Source organism: Meriones unguiculatus, chromosome 12, assembly GCF_030254825.1.
Source record: "Meriones unguiculatus strain TT.TT164.6M chromosome 12, Bangor_MerUng_6.1, whole genome shotgun sequence".
Classification (NCBI taxonomy): domain Eukaryota; kingdom Metazoa; phylum Chordata; class Mammalia; order Rodentia; family Muridae; genus Meriones; species Meriones unguiculatus.
Genome location: NC_083360.1, coordinates 76650043 through 76676663, shown reverse-complemented (window position 1 = coordinate 76676663; position 26621 = coordinate 76650043). Strand labels below are relative to the sequence as shown.

The following is a 26621-nucleotide window of genomic DNA, read 5'->3' as shown; positions in this document are numbered from 1 at the left end:
CTTGTGTTCCAAACAAAGAGGAGGTTAAAAACACAGCTCCTAAGAACAGTATGTGTATCTACAATTCTGCCATCTAAACTTCTAGTCGCTGTACAAACAAGTCTATCTTGAGGAAACAGGCTGAGTAATTTTCCATTTGGACTGTATGAGATTTCACCAGGGCACTTCAAACTTGCATAAGCCTGTGCTGCCAGATATTTTCCTTAAATTCATTATCTACAGTTTTCCCCATTAAGATTTCCCATGAACAAAAATGCTTTTCTGAAAGGTTGGACCTTGGGTGAAAGCTTTTTTTTTTTTTTTTTTTTTTTTTTTTTTTTAGAGGCACTGAGATTAATTTAAGAAAAAAAACTTAAAGCAGTAGTGACCCTTTTCTGTTGTTGTTTGGTGAACATCAGTTAACATGCTCATCTCATGTCTGAAGAAAGACTAAGTTTTCAGACACATGAGTCCTCGAAGACTTCAAAAATAAGTTCAGAAAATGGGGAAGGGAGGAAGGTAAAAGTATGAATGAACAAAAAGGTCAGGAGCAGACATAGTCGGAGCGGTGGCTCCAGGTTAGAGTCTAGTTTTTACAGCATCGGAGACTGAGAAGAGCTTCCTCAGCTACACCAACTCAGAAAGGACCATCCTCTGCGGGCTGCTTCAGATTTACTGTATGCCTGCGAGTAAGTGCCAGACGGCGCAGGAGTGCTGTGTCCCTCTAACAATAGGGTGGCATAATGATAATAATGTTATTTTATCATTACATTTATTTATGCGTGTGCTAGGGAGAGCACATGAGTTGCGCAGTACGGTGCACCCGTGGAGGTCAGAGGACAACTTTGGGGAGCTAGTTCTCTCCTTCCACTTTGTGGGCTCCGGGGATTGAACTCACATCGCCAAGGGATGGCAGAAAGAATTATGTCGACAGTTAAAATGAGAGACATTTATTCCAGATGGTGCTGAGGCATCAAAATATGTCCACTGTAGTGAGAATTTTGGTTTCTTTAAAAGAAAAATACCCAGTTACGTGATGTAAATATGGTTTTGTTTTAATTCCAGGTGTGGGGTATGGTTCTGCTTCAGATTGTCCACAGCTGCTAACTATGATTTGTCTCGGGATCTGGGAGGGGCATGATTTTTGCCAGCCCCAGATTTTGCGCTTGGAATTCTGGGGACTCTTGAGAGGGTATAAATGCAAGAGCCCCGAGAGCGGCTCAGCCTGCTGCTAGCTGCTACTGCTGCTTTTGATGTTGTTGGATGGTTGGTTGACGGATTGTTGGTTGCTGGATTCTGATGACTGATCTTGGACTTGCCCCAAGGAACTCAACTCCCCTGATCAGCAGGAGTAGTCTAAAGAGATCTACGCCCCCTTTCCCTTTCCCCTCAAACTTTCTTTCTTACCTATCCAGTGTTGGAGAGTTGGCAGGCATTGGGGTGGAGAAGGGTAGCAGATGTAGGGGAAAAAATAAAGTAGGCAAACGTCCCTGCTGCAGCCCACTGTTGTCTTCATTCCTGTGTGTGTGTGTATGTGTGTGGTGTTCGTGTGCACACAGGCTCATACATATGGCCGTCCACCTTATTTTCAGAGGCGCATTCCCTCACTGCACCTGGAGCTCCCTAACTTGGTTAGGCCAGCTGATCAGTAAGCTGCTGGCATGCAGATGTACAGCATGGAACCTGGCTTTTAGGAGGGCTCTTGGGATCCAGACTGAGTTCCCCATGCTTATGTGACAAGCCCTTTAATGACTGAGCCATCTCCAAAGCCCCTGATGTTCCCTCTGTTTTTTTGTTTGTTTTTTTGTTTGTTTGTTTGTTTTAAGCACTAGATATATGCTGGGAACTGCACTTTTTTGTTATTGAATTTAAAATGCTTGGCAGCTATGTGGTAGGTATAATTAATTAATTAATATCTACAATTATGGAAGAGTCACTAAGGATTATAAAGCAGAAGTTAATTTCTCCTGTGTCATAACTAGCGTGGCTGACCCAGGCAAGAAGGTCAGTTTTCAGATTCCCGATCCAAGGCCCTTATGACCAATGTTCTGACTGAATGACAAGATGAGGCTAAAACAGAGGCAAGGATGGCTGCAAGCCCAAGCACCCGTAAAAATGGTTGTGCTGCAAGCAGACACTCAGAGACAAGACAAAAGTGTGAGCCCTGACCTGTGGATACCGGGCCTTCCTTAGCATGGGCTTGTTCTCCTTGGCACAGGCCATGCTGCTGATTTTCAAGCTCAACATGAACTTCCAGACCAAGAATTTCCCTCAGTGGTGCTATTTTACTGATGTGAAACCTATTTCTTTCTCTTTTCTTCTTCTAGGTCACTGAAATCTCACTTCTTACTCTCTGTCTCTGAAATCTGAATTGAAGCATTCTATCCTGTACATCTTCAGAGTATCTTGTCTGTGAATTAGAGTATTTTCCCTGCATTATTATTAGGTATATACCTGTCCGCTGCCTATAGGAAAAGTGTGGCTTTAAAGACTACATCTACATTCAAAACAGCTCAGTGGCACGTATGTATGTGTCTTAATAAAAGTTTCATGGAGAGTTAAAAGAAGAAACCCAGGTGCTACTACTACTGCAACATTGATATCCAAGAGAGGGCTGTTCCCAAAGGAGCTAGCGAGCACTGTGATCAGTCTTCTTTCTGAAAGGATTTTCCAGTCAGCCCATCTCCATTCCATGTAGGTAATGGAGCTATTTTTCTGTTTAGGAACCAGTGGTTTAAGTAATGTAAGCTATGGATCAGTGGTTTGCAATGATGGGGCTGATCGAAAGACAATCACACTCAGCCCTGCTAAGGTTAATGGCATTGCCTCTTATAGAGGAAATATAAAAGTGGGAGACAGGGAAGAAACCAATAACATTTACACATATCTTTAATGGTATGCAGAGTAGAACCCACTTAAATGAATACCAACTAATGAAAACATCTTGAAAAGAGAGTGATTTTTTTTTTAGAGAAACCTTTTATCTATGGGCTCTATATTTATAGAGCAGACCTTTTAAATGAATATGGGGTAAAAAAAAAGAATTAAATTGATAATTGTTGTGATTCATTGTGGTTCGCATAGCTTTCGTCAGGCCAGTGAAATAAATGAACCATTTAACCCAGGAAGGCTTTTCCACCAACTTGCGTCATTGTATAAGAAGACTAGGGAGTGTCCACAAAGGATACCACAGAGCAAGAACACTGTCCTGTGAAAGGTTTGACATACGCACTCTTGCCAGCCTTTGTGAGAGCACATTTGAAGACATGTCTGAGAAGGAGAGGTGAAAGAACTCAGCAGAACCAGCCAAGTGTATGAAAAGAGAAACTTGCTAAAGCCCTCCCAATGTACATATTTTCTACAAAATTTGCTATTTATCGTTACTACTGTTTTGAGACAGGGTTTCACTATGTAGCCCAAGCTAGCATGTAACTCACTATGAAGACCAGAATGCCTTCAAATGTGCAGCAGTCCTAGTTCAGCCTCCTGGGTGCTCTGCTTGGATTACAGGAATGAGCCACCACTGGGACTTTTTTTTTTTTTCCTTTTTAACAATAAGCACTGCTTTCCTGAAGGCATGTCCCAAAGCAGGAAATGTGATGAAGGCACAGGTATGTGTTAGGCATAAACTGTAAATGAAATAGAAAGCAGGCTTATGGACAGAAGTGGGAATTACTACTCAAACATTCTTTTCAAATTTGAGAAGTAACTTGTCGGGGATATAAATTCTATGCTTGGTAGACTCTAGTCTCGCACATGGGGAAGGTAGATACTGAGGGCTGCTTTTAATATCACCAGATGCAGGTAAGACTTGCTAGGGGAGACTGTGTTTTTAGGATCCTAACATCTGGTAGAATGTGGCCGCGTGAACACCAAAGACACATAACTCAAGCCTGTTTATTTTCTGAGCTGGCTATTCTCCCTACAAAGAGAAATAAAATAAAAGCAATTTGAAAGCGGATCCAAGCACTCCTGGTGTTCATATACTCATCAGAACAAGAGTTTAAAATTATTTTAAAGATTAAAATCTTTTAAAAGCCTGGGAGTTCTAGGGCACTTGAGGATAAATGAACTTGAGCCAGTCTGAAAGTCACATACTGACACACAAACATATTCTGAAGTTCTGTAAATGTATCCTGGGTAAACTGAAATACTTTTAGGCGTTAAGGTCTTATTTATGCAATTCTTTTGGCTATTTGAGGTGTATTGGGGTGTCTGCATTTCAAAAGTTATCCTTGACATGCTGAGTATCAGGTAGGTTCAGAATAGAGGCACAGTGGTGCTTGGTGAAGATGAAGCGACGCTTTTTTTGTTTCCTCAGGACTCTGCAGGCCTGGAGAGGACAATGTGCCAAATGGCACATTGCATTCTCCATGAGTGAGGAGCACTCACTTCCCATGTGAGACTCTTTAACTCCGTGCTCAACCTAAGAGCTAGTATTGTTGTGTTGAAAAAAGAACTCCTAACTTGTCTTTGGAGGAGACATGAAATAAAGAACTCCTGGCTTCTAGGAATTATTTTAGTAGCTAGATTTATATGTGGCTTGATTGCTTTTATTCATTGTCAGATATTTTATATAGATTGTATTCTTACCAAATCCTTAAGACAATGGAGGGTAGGAACTATCAGTAACATTTTCTTTTCAAGTGTCAACACCGAGGCACAGGGAGGTCCAGGGCCTTTCCCCACCCAGCTCAGCTGGAGGAAGATGCAAAGATCAGATATGCTTGTTCCCAAGACATTTCACAGTCTGGACTTCCCAGTCTCTCCCACCACATCTCTGGCAAAGCTCACATTGGCAGATGATGTAACTCCATTCACACACATTCTCCTCCAATAGGAAACCAACAGACTCACCACGTCTTCAAACTACCCATGTCCTCCAAATGTCACACACAAAAAAAGAGTAACAGAGAGACACCGCTCCCACAGGTATGTTCAAATGTTATGAGATGGATGTGGTCTGCCTCTTCAGTTGTTTAACTATGGCCCAGTGCTGCCTACTGTTGAAGGCATCTCCTTATGCTTTTCTCACACTCTGAGAACAAGGATCCATCTGGCTCGGTCGTCTTTGCCACCTGACAATTTCTTCGCTTATACTTGGACTAGCGCTACCCAGCTCTGCCTCACACACAGGGTTCTCTGTCAGGGCGTGGTTCTGAGGGAAGCAACTGGTGGTGAACCGACAAGGAGTGTGGGGATGATGAGGACTTTTAAATAAGACGCTGAAGTCTTCCCAGGCCAGGCCAAGGCAACTCTTTCCTCCTTGACTGGCAGCCAACAAAGCTACAGGGCTTCAGACACGTCCGTGCCACAAACAGAAAACATATGCTGTTCTGCCAGCTGTCTAAGTGGTTGCACAGAGGAGATGGGCTGGGAACCACGTGCTCTCGACGGAAGCCCACTGAATGTGCATGTCATCCATATGCTTTCAATCTTCGTTGTTTCTGTTTGTTTGTTTGACGGGGTCTCAGTATGTAGTGGAAGATACAGAGTGGCCTCAAATGTATCTCTTGCCTCAGCCTCCAGAATGACCGGTTCCCAGGCAGACACACCCTGCCTGGCCATCATCAGCGAACTCACTAACAGTAGACAACTTTAGGAACTGCTCCTGTACCAGGCTATAAGGATATGGAGACCTTGCTTAGTTCTGTGTTTCGAGTAGAGGTTTACTTATTGAGCCAATACTGTGTGGTAGCTAGTACTACACTCAGGAGAAAATGGAGAAAAAAAAAAAAAGAGAGAGAGACAAAGTCCTTGCTTTCACCGGGTTTCTAACCCACAAATGTCTCCCCATGCAGTTACTCCAACAATCAGTGAACAAACACAACGTTAAAATTGAAACACTGATTCAAATCTCTAAACAAGTTATTTTCAAGTAAACTCTTTGGAGAAGAATGATTTCAAGTAACTTTCTAATGTCCACTCATTCTTTCTGAAGAAGCTGGTAAGTCTAAGAAAAGCAGAGAAATTGTGTGGCAGAAAGAATGCCAAATAATGCTGAACCCCATGAAGGGTCTCTGTTCTTCTGTTGATCCATGCCATTGGAAGCATATCCACTCTCAGCTTCCACAGTCCTGTGACTAAGGCCTGGAATGGTATCTAGAAGACAGCAGATGTTTAATAAATAAATATTGGCTGGATGAGTAAATGAGATATGTGAAGATTTAGTGTGAAGATTTTTATAGTTCCCCGTAAACAGCAAGAAATTGGAGATGAGCATAGTCAAGTCACAAAGATGCATGTAATGAGCTTCACTCCAAAGGAAACCCCACCCGTAAGCAATGCCAAAGAGGTGGTGGCCAGCGGAAAACGGGGGATTTGACCGCTTTTAGCACTTTCCCATCACATCTCTCCGGCTTAGATTTTTATTATAACTGACTCAACAAATACTTTTTTCTGAGCCCAGCACAGAAGGCTAGTGAACTCACGGTGAAGCTTGCACCCTTCTTTTCAATATTTACAGAGTAAAAATTCATTTGATTTGAGCTTTGAGGACATTAGATTTTTGACAGCTTGGAAATGTCATTTTCAAAGCAAGGACTTTTCACATGAAGAAAATTTTGTCTCTAGCTGGCCTATAAATGCAAATATCCTTGACCAGCAAACCTTGAGCATGATGTTTTAAGAATGCTAGTGAGATTACATGGAGTTCTTTTTAACTGTATTAGTTTCCTTCCAACATCTACTAAATTGAATTAGAGTAAAGTGGGGAAGGCCTAGGTTCGAAAGGTGGATGCCAAAGAAGTCACATTTTAATTTTATCTCTGTCTCTCATTCATGGATGCTCTCTGGCTGACAGCATGCCTCATTCCAGGGAAACAAGCAGGTTTCTAGGCACTAGAAACTTCTATGTCTGTGCTGCATGTGTCACACCCAGAGCTTCTCATCTGCGTGCTCTTTTTGCTTAAGTGTTTGCTTGAGTGTTTCCTCTTCCACATCCAGAGGGTGGAAGTCTTGCTTATTATCTTATCAAGGGTGCCAGATTCACCAACTCAGAAAATGCCTTGATGGTGCCTTTCAACCATAATTAAAAAGGGAGATTGCCAAGAATATTAACTGAAAAATTCAGCAAAGCACAGGGCTGGAACTCCTCTGCATTTGTAACAGAACAGGAAGCAGGAGAGGCTCAGAGAAAACAGGAAGGGAGAGGAGAGCCAATAGGACACACGGCAGAGGCCTGTGCTTTCAGGAACAGCATTGTTTATAATCCATATGAAGTTGCTTATGTCTTCTGAGGCATAACCTAAGTGCTTCCTCACCAACCTCTTCCTCCCTCGAATCACCAAAGTCAGTTCCATACATCATTTCCATGGGTACACGGTACAAAGAGGGCTCCAACGTGTACGATTCAAAGCATGAAAGGGAGAATCATATGACAGGAGAGATTTATAGGGTGAACTGTCTTAGCAGGAGTAGCAACTGAGAGCCAGAAGAGAATGTTTGCTTTGAAGACTTCCAGAAAGATCCAGACGTCTAGGCAGACTTCAGATTTCCTTACTGTATGGCAGGCAGATTTAGAGTTAATCCGAACGGGTAAGAAAGCCCAAAGTACCCTCCAGTGAGCGTGCAGATTTCGGAACTGACACCAAAGATCTCACGTGTTCTGTGCAAACTTGTGTTTCACCATCTCTGCCTCCTGCATAACCTCAACCACGTGTACCAGCCTTCAGCATTCATGCAGAATACTATCCAAACACCCCCACCCCCACCCCCCACCAGGAGAGCGCAACTGCATCTTATGTAAGTATCTGCCTGAAGTGCTTTCTGTTTTGCTCACATATGTATTTGATGAGCTTACATGTGTTCTTGATTGGGTCTGAGTTTTGTTTCTGCCTACATCCCCACTGCCTGGCACCAGATTAGCGCACAGATTAATAAGCAGATATGACTAAATCAACTGAAAGGAGGATGAATTGTCTAATTTTGATATTATTATTGCTAAGTATAAGCCTTTCACCAGCTTCCCCAGTACCTCACTATCCACCATCTTAGTCCCGAAGCTCACCCACAAAAGACATGGCAGCAAAACCTGGCCTCTCGCTGGCTCCTGACCACAAAGGTGCTCCCTCATCTTCATGCCTACTCTAGGCCTGCCATGGAAAAATTCGACAGTGTGCGGAGACTATTTATAGCATCTCCTGCCCAGCATTGCCTGACTCTACTCAATTTTCTTGCTTGCCCTGGTGGTGTGCAGAGACATCCCAGACGGAATGAGAGCTGAGTTCTGAACCTGGACATCAACGTAGTGGCAGATGCTCAGGTTCCAAGCTTTGCTTTTACTTTAAAGTTAAATGTTTGGGTCCTTTACACAGAGAAGTGCTCCCTGGCTTGCACATAGTCCTCCTTCAAGTCTGCTTGGATAGAACTGAACCCAACACGTATTTGGAAAGGATGAGTTACAGATAGTAGAGAGGGTGGGCAGTCTGCACATGTCCTGTCTTCCCTGGCTTTTCCTGGCACCTGCTAACGGCTGCTCGGAATTGGTCCGTCTCTCATGATCAGGGCCATCTTGTGTTAATTTCTCTCATGGACTCTTTCGGAAAACACTTCATTTACCATCTCTCTTACTTGAAGAGTCATCTTGCCCGTACTTTTTTTTTAGTAAATCCTAGCTATTACTTCTGAATAGAGACCCACTGAGTTCACAAGGATAGAATCACAAGCAAAATGCTGGTTTCTAGGCCACTCACATCGTTGCTTTGATCATTTTCCCCTTTGCTTTACTTCAAGGGTCACCAGTTGTTAACTATTGGTCAAACTAAGGTTTTCTAGAATAAATCCCACAATACCATTCTGTAAATCCTGCAACTGGATGGGCACACATGCTTCTCTGAGCAGCTACTTTAGAATGGGTGATGGATCAACTCCTCTTTCTGTTGTTAGGCTCTTACTTAGGGTTCAAAGCTATAAGAAGTCATTCAATTGAAAAAGCGTTAAGTTTAGGCAACATTTGCAATTTTAAAAGAAGATAACCCTCATGATCTGTGAATGTGGGAACTGTCAGGAATCAGATATGCTAATGAACGTTGTTATGCTCACTGGAAGTTGAGAATTAACCAATTCTTTTAAATAATTCACAAATCTGAAATTAAAGAGGTAAGGTGAAAATTCTTATTGCACTACTCAAAAAAATGGGGACTGGAAATAAACATTTTATGTTTTCAATAAAACTACGCTCTTCCACATTTTGCAGTTGAAGCACTTTCAAATTTACTGGCTACTGTAATTATTTTTTTGCCATCCAACAAACATAACAGCACCTGGTATAAATATTTTAAACAAATACCATTTGATACTCTCCACCTCTGGCATGAAAATCAAATGAAAAGTTAGTTCACTACTTTAAAATATCTACTTGTAAAACTTATATTCATAATTTTTTACTTCCTCCTACAAACTGAAGAATGTTCAAGTAAAAATGCATTTTCCATAGAATAGTCTTGGCCGAGATGCCCACTAAGAGATGCCTCATGTCCATGAGGTAAAAAGGTGGCAATAGGACTCCACTTCACCGACTAGCTCTTGGGAGTCCTTGCAAGTACTGGCACTGTTGACACATACACATCTATGTAAACATTCACACATGCAATACTACAGAAACTACCCTGTCAGCTTAAGTATGTTATGAAGCCTGTGGCTGCCTGAATAAAACTGAGGTAGATAACCAGGAAGATGATGAGAGGAGAGATGGCTATTCATCCCAAGAAACGAACAGGAAGCAAAAGGCACTAACACCGTTAGAACAAAAAGCAGCAACAAAATGTATTTCTTGGGGGAAATTCTGTAAATAAAGTACTTAAGAGTTTAAATTATTTGCCCCATACTACCAATCAATACATTATGAAGCCAAATTTGAGATCCATTCTTTCCACCATATAATGGCTAGGCATTTGGACTGCGGCTGGAGTTGAAATGACTTTTGAATACTTGACTGTGGGCAAATAACTTAAATCCTCTGTGTCCTCATCTGTAAAATGAACACACTAATAGCATCCACTTCTAGAAATAGAACAGAATAAAATCTGCCCATACATGCAGAACTCTTAGAACTTTGTCTGAAACCAACCAATCAGAGCATTTCTACAAAGACCATACCATCACTGCTTGATACCCAAGCTGCAGCTCTTAGCACATAGGGAGGCTGTGCTTCCTCCAGGCTGTTCCCAACCAATGTCTGAGGGAGCAGACACTGAGGCAGTCCCATTCCAGGGCTAGGGACACAGCAGTTCAACAGGTGACTTTGCCTCCAGGACTATCACTTTTCTTTACGAAATTCTCTTAGAAGTCCCTGCTATCTGAGACTCGTCCTCTTAAATCCCTGGGCTTAGGGCACCATTCCCTACTCCAGGCTTCTGGGGCTGCATGCCGTCTGAAGGTGCTCAGTTCCCCTCCACCATGGCCTTCACACCGAATTCCATCAGGACCTGCTAGCCCTGGAGGACTGGAATGAACGCCCTGCTATACAGAAAACCCTCAAAGAATGTGAGCTATGATCATAAAAACCAAAATTGATTATTTTTGCATTATTTACCCCTAAATCCTAAAAGAGCTTAATCCTATTGCCTAACACTTCTTCTCTTAAATCTGTGACCATTAATCATTTTTAATATGAAAGGAGTCAACTTTTGTTAATCTAACATCCTCAGATAAGCTTATTTTTTTAATCTAAGCAAAGTAGTCCTGAGAACTAACAGTCTAAACCCAACCCTCAGATTTAGCTTTCCCTATTGGAAGAAGGGAATCCCCTGCCTTCCAGCTTACCTGAAATGCCTTTTTTTTTTAAAAAAAAAAAAATATATATTCTACCTCTGAAAATGTAATATTCCAGTGCTCTAGTATCTGACAGTTTTTCTATATTCATCATCTTTCAAGAGGCAAATAGTCTGCCAATAGCAAGATGCTATGAAAAAAAAAAAAAACCCACACTCTTTCTTTGCCTTTTCTTTCAGCAGTGACTCACATATGGCCCCAATGGGATATTCAATTGATACCCCACTGATTAAAATTCTATGCTTACTTTCATAGGTTGAGTGACTTTCAACTATCTTTACTGCACCTATTGAGAGCACCTGACAACCGGCTCATTGTTCCAAAACAACTACTGGGCAACGACCCAAAAGTCACGAGAACTTGGAAGTTGTCTCCTCAGGTTTCATTTTTAGTGGGTTAAAATTCCAGCGGTTTGACCCCTGGTGATCAGTGAAATCATCACGGACTAATCAAACCTCCCACACATCGCTCTGATGGCCACCTCTGAACCCTCTACAGGGTGTGTGAGGCATTAGAACTAGTGGCCAGATAAAGAACTTGGCTTAAAAAAACGAATACTCCGCATACGAGCATACCCCGTGCACCGCACACCCCAGAGCTAGTTCTCTTACTGTTCTGTTCTACAACAGAAGTGCCAAATCATAGCCAATTTTACTACTTAATCTTTGGGCTTCGGTCCAAATGAGGACAGATCACATCGGCCCTCCCTGTGAACCTTTGTACAATGGTAACACATATTCATCTGACTTCACTCCTCTTCATAGCCTATAGTCAGTCTTCTTGACCAAGAAGGTTAAGCATTATAAAGGGCTGGACTCTGTTTTGATTTATATAGTGCTAAAAATCATGCCTGACTCTCGAAATGCGCACGACAAATATCTGATGTGGGAGTGAATGCATCTTGCCTTTTGCTCCCTTTCTAGGCTGTCAGGCTCTCCAGAACAGAGCATCTGCACCATGTCTACGTGGGCTCAGCACTCCATGGTCTGGGTGCGCCGTGGAAGCTCTCTCTTGAATGGCTTCTGAGAACTGAAGAGCAGCAAGCCTTCAAGTCACTTGGCTGATGACTTCTTTGACAGATGATTTTGTCTGGCTTTCAATGACAGCTTCTCCTTACTAACATAACCTGTTCAAAAACTTCTCCTTGTTCATTTCTGAGCATACAAGTACTTGCAGGCTCTCTGGTTGTAAAATACTTACAGCAATCTAAGCGGGCACTGCCTCCTGTGTGGAAAGACTGAGGGCTATTCCTCTCCGGCTCAGACTTGCTATGGTGTTCTTCATACTTCTCTTTTTGATTATTTGCCATATGATGCCTGTGGATGAGGCATATGAGACTCCTTGGCTCCCTCCCTCTGGGCTAATGTCAACCAAGAATGGAAATTAGTGGCTAAGAAGGAGCAGAGTACTTTGCAGGAAATGCTACTCCTCCACCCACCTCGCTGAAGCCATCCCCCATAGGGTTCCTTAACGAGAAAATGATGCAGGGGGAAACAGAGTTGCAGGAGCTGAGTAAAACCCAAAGAAGAAGAAGAGAAAAAGAATGAGGAAGATGGACTGAGAAAAGGTGCCAAAATGCTTGTGGCCCCATGATTTTTTTTTTTTCTGGAAGACAACTAATCAGTCTGGATTAGTGACCCCAAATCTCCAAATGCATTACTTACATTACATTTTATTTATTAATGTTATCCGTAGCTGGATTATTCCTTCCAAAAATAATGTGCATACTTAAAAATGAGAAAATTCTCATTCAAATGACAAATTAGAAACGATCTGCTTGTGGCAGGAAAGGCTCATATACTATTCCTGAATCCAACTAGGCCCCCTGATACTTTACCATGCTGCCCTTTGATTGATGGGGAAGTGTGGGAAAGAGGCCATCAGAAGTGGTCCTTTTAAAGGCCGCTCCATCAAAGGGTCCTGTTGTGCTAGCTCTAGACCGGGATCACAGGGAGAACAGCAAGAGCAGATGGAGCTGAAGCTAAGCTGCACGTGAATCTTCCACTGCACGGACTTGGTGATAAAGTCCTCCCTTTGGTTCAAATGGTAGAATCCAGATCTGTGGCTATATTTGCACAACTCCCTACAAATTATAGATACTTTTCTATTTTGAATATTCCACTAAAAGGGCATTCCTGGGTCTCTCATAAGACACAGAACAAATGAACTGGAGAAACAGAAAGAAAACCCCCTTTTTTCTTTTTCCCTTTGTTAATTAAATAATTGTAATTGTGCAAGAAATTAGAGCTGGGGGTGCGGAAATTTGTAAAATGGTTCACTTGCTAGCACATTTCAGAATCTGAAAATCAAGGAATAGAGCCTAAAACGTTCCCTGTTTTTTGCTATTATCCAACAGAGCTCCACAGCCAGCTTGCCAGTGTGTACACAATAAACCACTCACAGCATGCAGAGCCTACAGCCACTGCTTTGGACTTACTCCTTCCTCCACTTTCCACACTAGAGTCTGTGTAAACTCAACCAGTCTATTGCCTCACCCATCTTTCCCAAGTCAAGGCTCCGAAATCTAGAGAACTTCCTAAGCAGAGGACGGTGGGTCACACACACTCAAGTTATATAAGAATGAAGAGTCATCACGTTTCAAACTCTCATTTCAGACCAAGCCATGGTTTAGTTCCCTGGTCTCGTAAAGAAGAGAGGCTGGCTCCTTCGCATTGCTGAAAATTCATCAGTCGGAACTTAATCACATAGAGCTGAAAACCAGCAGGCATTTAGGCTGTAATGTCTCCCCGAGTTGGGGCCTTTACATATTTTAGAATATTGATCATTACTGTTATTTCCGCTACTTTGGTGGTCACTCTACTGTGTCTGTCCCTGCAGGGTTCTCTGAGGAACACTGCAGAGAATAACTGTTGCTAGGTAATTGTAGAAGAAAGTCATGCAAATTATAAAATATCGATGGGCTGTCTTTACAAGTCAATGGTGCCAGACCACTCCTGCTTTCTCAGTAAAATGCAAGCTGTAAGGGTGCATTGCCGTCACAGTTCTTGAAATGACCCCCAAAAAGACCATTCTTCAAAAATAACCTCTACAGTAAGAAGTCCACCCAGCAGGCACCATTTATTCAGTTTGAAATAACTGACTTTTCTGTTTTTTTCAGTGTTATTAACATGGGATTTAATATGACAATACTTCTATTATATTTGCAGAAGTAGGAAAAAGAAAAGATTAAGTAGACTTTTTAAAAGAACATTTACTAGATCTTAAAAAAAAAAAAACCGTTTATCCAAAAGAGAAATAGAAATTTATAGGGTTTTTTTTTTTTTTAATCTCACCCCCAACTTACAAAGTGTATCCTACATATGAATCTTAAATTAGGAAGTCAGTATCCTTACTAGTTGTTTGGAAAATATTAAAATATTCAAAATATGCATGGAAATGAGTGAAATGATTAACTAGTAAAATATTAATAATTATGGTGAAGATCAGTCGATTGTCTAGTAACATTTAACAATGATACTGAGTTTTAACAATTCAAGATGGGACTGGAGTAAATAAAATTAGTCAACATAAAAGTGGAGTCAAAAAGCAAACAACTAAAAAAAAATATAGCTAGCCTCAATATTCCAGTTGGCAGGTAGAGTTGCATTATTTCAAAATCTGGGGCAAGTGTCATGGTTAATGGCTTTCCTCTAATTACAGGGGCCATCTGAGGGCCGATGTGGCAACACATACAGCTGCTACACAGGAACAGGCACCACTAAACCCAAAGAAAGTGACTCCAATACTAAACATGGATTCTCACTGTCAGTAACAAAACTTTTTTTTTTAATTTTAATTTTTATTAATTAAAATTTATTCACTTTGTATCCCCCCTGTAGCTCCCTCTCTCCTCCCCTCCCAATTCCACCTTTCCTCCCCCTTCTCCACCCATGCCCCTCCCCAAGTTCACTGATAGGGGAGGTCCCTCTCTCCTTTCTGATCCTAGTCTATCAGGTCTCATCAGGAGTGGCTGCATTGTCTTCCTCTCTGGCCTGGTAAGGCTGCTCCCCCCTCAGGGAGAGGTGATCAAAGAGTAGGCCCATCAGTTCATGTCAGAGACAGTCCCTGTCCCCATTACTATGGAACCCACCTGGACACTGAACTGCTATGGCTACATCTGTGCAGGGGTTCTAGGTTTTCTCCACACATGGTCCTGGGTTGGAGTATCAATCTCAGAAAAGACCCCTGTGCCTAGATATTTTGGTTCTGTTGCTCTCCTTGTGGAACTCCTGTCCTCTCCAGGTCTCACTATTTCTCACTTCTTTCATAAGAATCCTTGTACTCTACCCAAAGAATAACAGAAGTTTTATACCAATAAGGTAAGGTAATTATTGGCTGTCTACATGGTAAATGGGACGAGCAGAGCTCTTCTCTTACTGGCAATGTAATTCTGCCTCTCCCATTCTGACATTTGGGTGCTTTCACTGATACTGTTAGGCCCAGTGGGGAATGTGTCTCAGGACTGCCTGTGCTGACTTGACCCTGATTCTCTGTGACCCAACTGAATGGGGCCTTTTAAGCAGATGTGATATCTCACAGGCTTTGCCCTCATTAGTGATGGACTTGATGCATCAGAGTTGGAAGCTTCGTCTAAACTGATTCCCTACATTGAACAAACATACCTGATGCTAACAGCACATGCTTTGCGGCAGCTACGCTTGTTCTACTCACTCTAGCTTTGGCTTCAGAAACAACTGGTTAAATCTAGATATTTCTACCTGTGGCTCTTGTTCCACACACAAATCAGATGTTCAACTTCTCTTCCCTGAAACCTTTATGGTAATCAGCAGTGAAGAAATACATAGTATATATAATGCTAACACCTTTATCAATTGATTTTATTTATTAAGCAGTATCTTTGCCCATGTTCAAGGTGAAGAGTTAGGTGCTGAGCATGATCTATTTAAAGTGAATCTGTCAAAAATCCTACAGACTTCTATTGGTTTGTTTGTTTTGGGTAGGGCAATGTTGTTTTCTTTCTTTGAATTTTGATGTGCTTCTTTTGCTTTCTTTTCTTTATTTTTTTTTAATATTAGGCTGGGGGGTTTGAACCTAGAGCCTCACCCAAGCTAGGCAAGTGATCTACTATTGAGCTATACTCCCAACACAATTACAGCATTTTAAAGATTCTAGTTGGATTATGCTCCAGAAAAAAAACAAACAAGAAACAAACAACAGAGACTTAGCTAATGCTTTTAAGGAAATCTAGGCAGCGTGCCCTGTTTGTAGGATACCTCTCTTCTGAAACACACGCCCTCAGAGGTGCCAGCAATTCTGAATCACTTCTGCTAATCACTAGTCCTTAGGCTCGTGGGAGATGGACAGAGCTATACAGATGTAGAGCTAATATAGATGTACACTCAGGTCTGTGGAACTTAAGAAGGAACTTAACGCCAGACATCTTAGAGGCCATCTACAAAGATGGCCCTAGAAGTTGCCGTTTGTTTCTGACGCCATCCCTTCTGGCCCAGGGCTCCAGCTTGGGAACCTTGAGCAGTGTCTGGTGTTTATGGGAAGCCTTACCTGAAGAACCTTTGGCCTCTTCCCGTGAACGAAGCATTATACTATTTCTACCCACACTCATTCCAATATTCTTAAGTTCCTTTTAGTATTTCTAGTGTGCTTACAAGAAAATTAAGTTTAGGGGAGAAGCTCATTTACTCACCCAGCTACTATTTAATTTGAACACAGGTCTGTCTGGCTCCAGAGGCAGTTTTAACCATTAGATTATATCAATTTTGAGTTTCAGAAATGTTAGTCTTTTATCTCTGAGCGCCAGAGAATTCCTTAAAAATTTTCCATCTACTACTCTAATTGGACAAAGATTTGTGTTTTCTCATGGTTGGGCCTTGAGGGAGTATGAGTAAAGAAAGCAAGATTCTACAAACACAGCAGACTGGCTGCAGAGGTAAGGACAGCTGCATTCACTTTAGGTAGAGCTGCGTGGCCTTGCTGATGGCTGTAGATGAAGCGCTGTGTTACCGTCTGTTCACTCTCCAAGGTTTACTCAGCAAATACCATTTGCTTCCCATTACCTTTCTCAAGAGCTAGGAGAAAAAGATTGTTTTCCCTTGTGTGTGCGTATTAAAAACAAGGAACAATGCGTTCCCACTTCATCTGAAGAACAAATTTTGTCACGCCATCACCCAGCAAGATTCCAAAACTTCACAGAGCTTAGCTGATACACCTATGAGAGGTTCTGTTTTCAAAACAAATCTAGATACCGTTCAGAACCCCATTTTTATGCTCCCAGGCTAGAAGAGGGGACACAGTCAATCAAGGCAACACGGAAAATAGGTTACCCACATGAATACTTGCCCTAAAGCCTTCACTTATTCTCTCTGTGATTCTGTCTTTAAAGAAAAAAAAAATGATATTTTTCTTCTAGTAATGTCCTCTGAGGCTGACAAGGGGCAGATTGAGGAAAGGAATATGCTGACCTTTTCCAGTAGAGGCTAAGACACAACAGCTTCTTCTTCTTAAAATAAATAAATAAATAAATAAATAAATTGAGGCTTGAAAGGTAGGAATTTTTACTTTATCTCTTGGATACAAACACTTCCTTTCTTTGAACTTACAATCATGAATCCTTGAGGTAGCACCAAGTCAGTCCTAGCACCAAGTCAGTCCGGTTAGAAGTCAACTTGGCCGCTATCAGCATGCCTTTGGCTGAAACACCAGACTGAGTCATGAGATGCTTTTTGGACCGGAAATGCACAATATTGGCATCACAGGTGGCTCTGGAGAGGTACGCCAAGCCATCTCCCAACCTCTTGGTTTTTATTTGCATGTGAACAGCTTGCCAGCCATTTTATGAAGACAGATGAATAGCAGACCTATTCATGGTACCCAGACCAAAATATATGAGCTAGACCAACGCTATAGCTTACCAATTTTTAAGATAAAAATAAAGTTCCTCTGGACACAACTTCAGGAAGATTAGTACAAATAGATTTTATGAAAAATGGGACATTTAAGGTACCTTCCACCAGGCCAAAAATAAAGAAACAAGTCTATAGATATTGTTACTTAGAGTGCCAGCAAAAAATAATATGCAGCTGTTTGGTACTAAAAAACTAATCTTCAGGGGTCACTCCCTTTCTTTCTTAACTGCCTCTTGAAAAGAAAAAAGCTTTACTAAAAAATATTTCACCAAAATACCAGGATGAGAAGAGGAATTGTCAGTATATATTTAAGGTCACAGTAGAGAATTGTAAGTGAAGTTTGCAGGGTTAACAAAATAAAAAGTGTTCTGAATGATTAGTGATAGAATTTCTAATGGGATAAGGTATACCCTTCATCAGAGTAGTCCAAATAATTCAGTTTACCTCCCTCTTCCAGATAATGAACTGGAACTCAAAACAGGGGGGAAAAAGTAGAGCAGAAAAAGACGAGGAGGAGGGAGAAGAGGAGAGGAATTGTCATACATGTAGCAGGAGATGAAAAATAAAGAATGATAGCATTATATGGGCAAGGAAAATGTACAGGAGTCCTGAACCACTACTAGCACTTTTATTTATTTAGTATAAAGTCACTGAAAGAGTTAAGTGTCTTACCTTAATTAATTTCACTAGGGTAATACTATCCTATTTTAGATAAGTAAACAAATACTTATTATTTTATTTTATACAATTTAAAGGAAAAAATTCCTTCAAAGACATGGTGCTTTCTTAAAGCAGTTTGCAAATGGTTAAGCTCCATGTTATTCTGAAGACTGCTTGTCCTTGCAGGATCTTCAGTGGACATCTTTGCACATTTCCCACTTTGAAGAGAACTATTATAAAATGAAAAGAGATGTCCATGATCCTTCTTTCACACTGTCCAAGAACAGTGAATCCAGCCCTCCTCTCACATTTCCAGAGAATTAAATGTCTTAATGAGGACCCTCAGAGAGAGGGTTTGGGGTGTGGAATGAGGCTACGAGAATGCCCCTTGAGTTTTCTCTTTGAATCCCCAGTTCTTGCTGTGAGTACTCATCGGGCAGCCTTGCCGGCTGGCCCCTGTGGACTCTGAAACAGCAGCCAGAGTCCGGTGCTAAACTTACCATTTTCTGGCTGGTCCTTAATGTCAGCGTCACTTGGCTGGCTGGGACTTTCAGATTGACTTGAATCTGAAAAACATAAAGAATACAGCCAAGATTACAGGATCTGTGAGAGAAAGTGGATCAGAGGCGCCAGACTTTCTCAAAAGGTTCAGCCTATAAACTAAGAATGAGAACACCAGAGAAACTGCACGATGAATGAAGAAAAGATGGAAAAAGAAATGTGTGTGGGGGGGTGGCGGGTGCATGAAACTTTACTTCGGTTTTGTTTAAGCCTCCAACTGTTTCCTCTGTGCTGGATCCGTAGCTGAAGCTCCTCAGAACCATTTTCCAACAAAAAGATGGTTCCAAACTCACTTCCTCATCACTTGTACACGGAAGTCTGATAACAACTTCAGCCTCTACTGAACACATCTGAAGCTCAATTCCGATCATAATAAAGGATATAATTTGAAGCTAGTATAGAAAAGCTAGACAACCCTGCACACTGCTGACTCACACTACTCAAAGTTCTAATGATACAATGCCTGCACTAGAAGTAATCAGTGACCCAGACGAGACTGAGGATCAAGCTTCCTTCATGGGGCAGATGCTTTCCTGTTGCACTGAGGCATCTGGGAACTCCAAAATGGTTTTTTTGGTAAAAGCAGAGTCTTGTAAACCTTTACAGAGCTTAACTGATTTCTTTTTTTTGTTTAACACAACTTGTGAACTTAAAAACATTTCTTTCCATTGAGTTAATTTCTAAGTACGATAACTTAAAACAACATTTACTTTTAGAATGAGATCAAAGGAATTTTCAAAAGAATTTCACGGAATTAGAAGCGAGCATAGTTATGTGTTCCAGAGGAAAAGAGGAAAATGCAGGTGCTACATCTCAAAGAGAATAAGGCGTTTTTCAGAGATTAGGCCAACGGCGAAAACAATTACCTGAAATTAACAAAACACTCTCTACCTGTGGAAACGGTAGATCCTGACTTTACCTTGCTACCACAGGTTTGAATCAGCTACTTTTAATCTGATTGCATTTCAGCAAGAAGCCAATACACAATCAAGAGTTACTGCATGTAACCATGACCACAATGAAAGTGTTGACCCCATAGCGCTCCTTCTCTTTCCTAGAGACTTCAAAAGACATGGTACTCCCAGGGACCTAGAAATTTTCACCTGTATTGTTAAAAGACTCTCAGACAAAGAGCATCTTAATCATGGGAAAGTGCTAGAAGAGCTATGTCTACTTCAGAATTTTTAGACAACAGTAGCCTGCTAAACACAACAAAAAGTTCCGTTGGATCAAAATTTAAAATAACATAAGCAATAAGGAGGTGGTTTTTAAGTTTTATATCAATCAAGAGTTTTTTTTTTTTCCCTCAAAATATTGTGGAAATTGGCGTATGTTACAATAGACAAAACCAAATGGTAACATATCAAAATCCTGCAGAAGAGCCTTTCAGAGTGAACTGAAAAGACAGAGGTCAAGCCTTTCCCTAAACCTGGAAACACAATTAAACTTATAGTGAGAGCATATTTAAACTTCTAGTGACAGAAACTACTATTATAATAGACCATCTGAGATGTAGCTAATTGCTTCTTTTTCTAAGATTCTATATCATTTCCTTAAAAATTACAAGTTAAATATTTCAAAACTACTTCACATTGTTTTAGCAGAGTTATACCATAACAATTTTTATTCCAAACAAGTTTTAAACCATTTGTTACATAAAATTAAAGCAAGATATCTAAATTTATTTCAGAGAAGTTTCTTTTAATCATGCCACAAAACAGACAAAATTTTGCCAGCTATAACATATTCTTTAAAACCATGCAAACAAATGTAATTCTCTTCTCCATAGCTTAGCTAAAATTGCACCTGTGGTGTGACATACTTATAATTAATGCTTCTACTAAAACCAGTGGAGAGCATCTTTTCTATCAATTAACTGATATTAACAATAGACAAGAAAATTAAAATATTTATTCATTAATATTAAAGCCAGCAGGAATAACTAACCCCAAATATTTTTAAACCTGAAAGTAGACACCTTTAGTTCTATCTACTTTTTGTTTAATACATTTGTTTTTTCAGCCTACCTTTAGAGAAACAGAAAACACAAGCAATGAGAGCTGATTATGAGGTATGTTTGAAGCTAGTCTAAAATTTCAAGCCACAGAAAAGGGAGCAGAAGAGCCTCAAAGAGCCGGGTGGCATGGAAATACTCAGGCTTGGTTTACAAGGGTCCCTGCACCGCCCTGGGGAAGCGGCACAAACGCTGGAAGCCGCATCCGGCCAAACTGGGAACCGAGCGTGAATTCTTAGTTTTATTCAAAACCTGGAGAATGTTACCACTCTAGGCCGTCAATCTAAAATATTCTATTCTAGGAAGGCTCGGGCTAAGCCAAAGCTCTACATGGAACCCCGAGTGTCCTAAATCTTCCAATAATTATTCTCTACCCGTCCTGGTGCTGTTCCACGAGGAGGGGACACAGCCTCTTTCTCCAATGGAAAAGGTCACAGATGCTGTTAAGTACGGGGCCGACCAGATGACCAGAATTACAAATTAATTTCTACCCATACACAACTGATACTAACGGAAGTCCTCTTAAGCATCTGCGTCAAAATACTATCAAAATTAATACTTATTTTCCCTTTCTCCTTTATATACTTTTTAGTGACTGGGTACACCACTTTGTGTCTTTCTGTTTTGGACAATTACTGTATGGTTGCTTGATTTCTGACCACTTAAAATAATTAGAACCTCCCACTCCAAACAAATTTGCTTACATAAAAAAGGCTGACTCTCTTATACAGGAAGTTCTCAGTCCCTGTACATCCCCAGAGTAGTGGCTTTTTCTTCAACAGTTCCCTGGTTAAGAGACAAAGGATTTGTATTTTACAACGAAGAGAATATTTCTTAAAGTGTATCTAAATGATGGAGTTAGAATGCTGCTGTAAAAAAGTACTTTAGGGCTATTTTTCTCCATTTCTGGGCATTTTTGTTGTTGTTGTTTCAATAAACCTTAAACATCGCTCTCACCTTGAAAAGTGATAATCCTTTTGGTTTCAAAAATTATAAGCATATATTTAAAACTAAAATAGACAGGGTTTGCATATCGAAAGCAGGGCTAAGACCTTTGAAATGAACTCGGAGCCATCTATCTATACATTTTTATGGCGTCTAGGGCTATACTGCAGCAGTACTCAGACAAAGATAGTCTACTATCAGTATAGTAACCAGAGAAAGCATAAAATAAATCCTCATGCTGACATATCTGTCTCTGCTTCTATCACTTGTGCAAAAAGGACTGAACCTCGTCCTGAGTTTGTTACTTATACACACATTTAATCCCTATGACCTTAAGTCCCTTCCCTTTCACAAGGTACTTCTGTAGTGGAATGCAAAGATTGACCAAAACTTGTTAATGTGGTAAAAGTGATGAGAGAAAAACATAGGTGTCACTTCCCTCTATCTTATATTAATTAAGCTTCTTGACAAGATGGCTTATTGCCAATCTTCCCTGTCCTTGACCTGGAATTAATCCCTTTCCCTCTGTTCTGTCTTTCACTGTGCATATGTCTCTCCTGGTACAGATGATGGAAGCTGTGTGGTGGTGATTTCAAGCTCCTGTAGAGAGTTCTTTCCTCTCCTCTTGTCTCCAGCTCCTTTGACAGGCTGCCTGGCCCAGCTACAGAGCTCAGTAACTGTTTCAGATTTGAACTCCTAATTCTTGCTCAGCTCCTCAACAATGAGCAACTGCCAGTGACAGCCTCTGAAAAGTGTACGGTCACAGAGTAAGAGGAGGGGGTTTTAGACGCTGAGAACAAAGGGCCGTTATCGCTCCTACATTACCCCCACCCCTGCTGGGGGCTGCTAGGGAAAGCGAGGCACACTCCTCTGACATGGGGTTATCTGGAAACTCTGCATAATGGAAACAGGCTGTAGACAGGCACCTTGGTGACCTTCGAGCACAGAACGCAGGCTGAGCTGAGCATACTGTCTGATGCTCAAACAGCCGAAGAAATGTACATAGGCTAAAATGTACACTGGAAGAAACATTTCATATGCTGAGAGGTACAAAGGGGAGAGAAGTCATGTGTTTTCCAATAGCCACAGAGTGCCTCGCAGGCCTTAAGATGGCTGCCAAGAACTGGGTCCACAGAGTAGGTACATGGTAGTGTCCGAACTTCCTCTCCCCAAATATACCAGCAGAATTCCTGCTCAGGCAGTACAATATCAACACAAGTCTACAGACCATGAAAGCACAAATTCTGGCCTCTAGAAGAACACTTCAGTCTAAGTTTCAGCCTATCGACGTGCACAATGATTTGGCTAAGGCAGAACCTACAAAGCCTTTGCTAGAACTCGGTGTCTAGTTTTTAATCTCCCAAACTGAAAGACAGTAAGAAGAAACTAGAAGGCATCCAGACACACACACACACACACACACACACACACACACACACACACACGAGCCAGTCTAGTGAAAGAAAGTGAAATTTTTGTCCCAAACAGTCAGAGTTCTCTATCTCGTAAGTTAAAGAGACTCAAGGTTGGGATGGATACTGTCCTGAAAATAAATGAAGAGCTGGGGGAATTCCCAGGGTGAAAGGAGGGAGCTGAATGATTGCTCTGACCAACTATAATCAACAATGGCTTTTGGCAATTGTAACCACTGCAAAACTTTGGGTAAGTTTTGTCTTTATGGTTTCAGAGTCAGGTTAAATAACTCATCTTCTCTGTATCCATATAATTAGACTAGGAAAAAAAAAACCCGTCTCTGATTGATTGTATAAGATTCAGAATTCCTGTGCTCGCATTTCATGTCCCAGCACATATGCAGTCAGGTACGTAGAACATGAAATGGTCTGGACAGTCACATGTTGATTACTGGTCTCACGGTTGCTGCTGTTCAAGAGATTATGGTGGCAACACTACATTTCAAAATGCTGTCTGTGTTCTTCTATAGGATCAAGATCTCACGGACTGAAATAAGAAGACACATCCGTGAGAGCGCCTACCAGAGTGTAAAGTGCCGCTGCACAGGTGTCAGGCAGAGACATACTCATGTCTTAAGGAGTAAGCACTGAGGAATGTCGTGCAATCGGCTAAACAGAAGGCCATCCGTTATGGTCTGGTGAAAGATAAACAGTCTTGGAATATTATTACTAAGTCTGCACTACAGAGAATACAAGACTGTTACTAAAACTCCCAGAGAATGGACAGAACCCTTTATCTTCAACAAGTAAGCAAACCAATATTTCAGGTCAATTCATGTAGACAGCTGTGACTCACTAATAAACAGCATGCAATGACCTATTTCTTAAAACGTAAATGGCAGGGTAAATCATGCCACATAAGTTTTCTTAAGTGTTAGAATGGAAGCACTTCATGGTTCTTTGAGTAGGAAGTATTATCTTTACATTAAAATACAAAATCTGATCTCCACAATTTTCCTGGTGTGCGAGAAGGATGTGTTTGTGTGCTAACTGACGTGATTACATAATGGGGAGAGGAGGTAGGGAAGAGCCAGCTCCAGAGGGACCTGGCTAGTTTGCACATGTTGTATTCGATGGAGAATGGAGGCTGTGTTTGTGCAGCAAGGGCTTGGAAGGGGCCCACCAGACCACCCCGGGGCTGCCAGCTGCTCTGGAGATCCACTCTTGAGCCACACCCGTGCCTGGCATTTTCAAAGACTATGTAAGACTGCTATAAAATCTACGTTGTTTTTCTTCCTCAACCCTTTTTCTTTTTATAATAGTTTTCCCCGAATCAGAAACTTGTGAAGTATTAACTCTACGGGAATTAGACTTTTGGCATTAATGCTGGTATTCAGAGCCCATCTGTTTAGCCAGGGTTTTGTATGATGATGTGACTGTTTAGGGCGAGGAGTGAGTCAACTGTCTCATCACCTACTCCCAATGTGTTAAATTCTATGTGCGTGAGGAGACTGTGGGATGATGCAGTTTTAACATGTTGAGAAAAAGTTAAATGGAGTAAGTATTGTGAACTGACAGTGAGGGTGAGTCATTTCTTAGCTTTAAAAACCATGAGTTCATTCACTCTAGAAGTAATAACACGACTCACTCACTGGAGTGTCAATCTTCATGACAGGTAGATTTCAAGGAATCTTTTTCTGTGATGTTGTGAGCGAAGTCAGTGATAGGAGAAGATATAAATAATCTCTCACATTTTCTTTGACAAGGATCCATTACCAAAAAAAAAAAATCACTAAAATGCTTATACAATCATTCGAATTGTTATTTTTCTCACGGGAGGAGCATGTGACGTGCGATGGTAACTTGTGGTTTAACTCGGAATTCCCATCTCCCAGTCAACTTGGCCAACTACTCACTCCCAGGTAAACAAGGGCCTATGTAGAAAGTGTCACTCTCAAACTATCATGTATCAGAGCTGTAATTAATCCCCTCCTGTAACTAATTCTGTAACAGACTCTCGGAATTGTCCATATACTTGGAGATGAAGCAAGCCAACATCTATATTACCTAAGGCAGAAACAGTTCCTATATACATCCATGTCATAAAAGTAAATCATCCAGTGAGAGCAATGCAGAACTGAGTTAAAAATCTTACATGTCATCATTCGTACGTGTTGTATTTGTGATTCATTTAAGGACTAAGGCACCCTCCACTCAGGAGCAACACAAGTTCTTGTGTTTTATTATTTTATTATTGAGGAGAGTATTAAATGTTTTTTTTAAAGGCATTATCTTGAAACAATCTCAGCTATATAATTTAACTTCCTGCACCTCAGTTTCTTCATCTACAAAATGAGAGCGCTATCAATCACTTCACAACAGGATCATTGTGTGGATTAATATAACATGCTCCCTGCTTTGAAATTTATAGCTCACAAGCAACAATGTATTTCTGCCATCCCGGTCTTCTCATCCAAGTGAATTTTTCACTTTTAAAAAGTCAACTCCAACCTACACATGATGGGGTTCTGGCACAACCCCATCGAAAACCTGGTTCTGAAGAAAATATTATTAATTCCACCTTGGCTGGGGGAGGGGGGAGGTTGTGTTTTCTTCAGTGATGGAAGTGTCAGGTTTATCTTGCTGGTGTTAGACACTTGTGTATAAAGTCTGTCTTTCAGGCGATACTTTGTCTGAGCTTGGAAGTAGTTTCTGCAGTAGCTGCAGAAGTCTTTGTAACAAGATGCATGCAAATGATTTCCCAGGAGCCTCTGAGGCAAACTGGACCAAGGGAGGGAAACCTTTGTTACCTTATCAGCAAGAAGCTACCTCAAAAGTCAAGTCCTCTGCCCCAGGCTATGTATGCTGCTGACTTTCAGCAGCTCACGCATGCACTCACAGCTACCCCCCCCCTCCCGTTCTTCTGGGCAGACCTGGCGTGTTGCTTCTGTCTGTCAGTGAGGTCTGGATGCCCAAGCTGTGTGAACACGAAGGGTGTCCATCATCCCGTGGAATAATCTATCAGTGGCAAAATCCCAAACTTCTGCACTTCTAGAAGGCCCACCAACGGAGACCACCACAAAGCCTTGACAACTTAAACAAAACAACAACAAAAGGCCAGCTGCAACTCTTTGCCTATCTTATATTTTTAAAAAAGGCAGAAAATGCTTTTTCACGTTCAATGAATTCCCTGAAGGTGAGACAGATTTCTGACATGATGACGAGCCTGAGCTCCAGAGTGCACTGAGAAAGTATCAGCTGACAACATTAGGTCCAAATATCCCAATCAGGGAGCTGTTCAAACACAGTAATAGTATTTCTTCCTTCTATGACTTAGAGTGGAGTCTTTTTCTTTTTACTTCTAACATAAACATTCTTTAAGACAACTATATG

At 41.2% G+C, this 26621-nt stretch overlaps 1 protein-coding gene across 9 annotated transcripts in view; it reads right to left on the bottom strand.

Annotated features, from left to right (window-relative positions):
- The window catches only part of Nfia (nuclear factor I A), a 526906-nt gene that overhangs the window by 142915 nt on the left and 357370 nt on the right, over positions 1 to 26621 (bottom strand). For all 9 annotated transcript variants that reach the window (XM_060365916.1, XM_060365918.1, XM_060365920.1 and 6 more), the window contains exon 3: positions 18797 to 18862. In XM_060365916.1, the coding sequence (XP_060221899.1) occupies positions 18797 to 18862 (66 nt within the window). The remainder of the gene's footprint in view (positions 1 to 18796; positions 18863 to 26621) is intronic.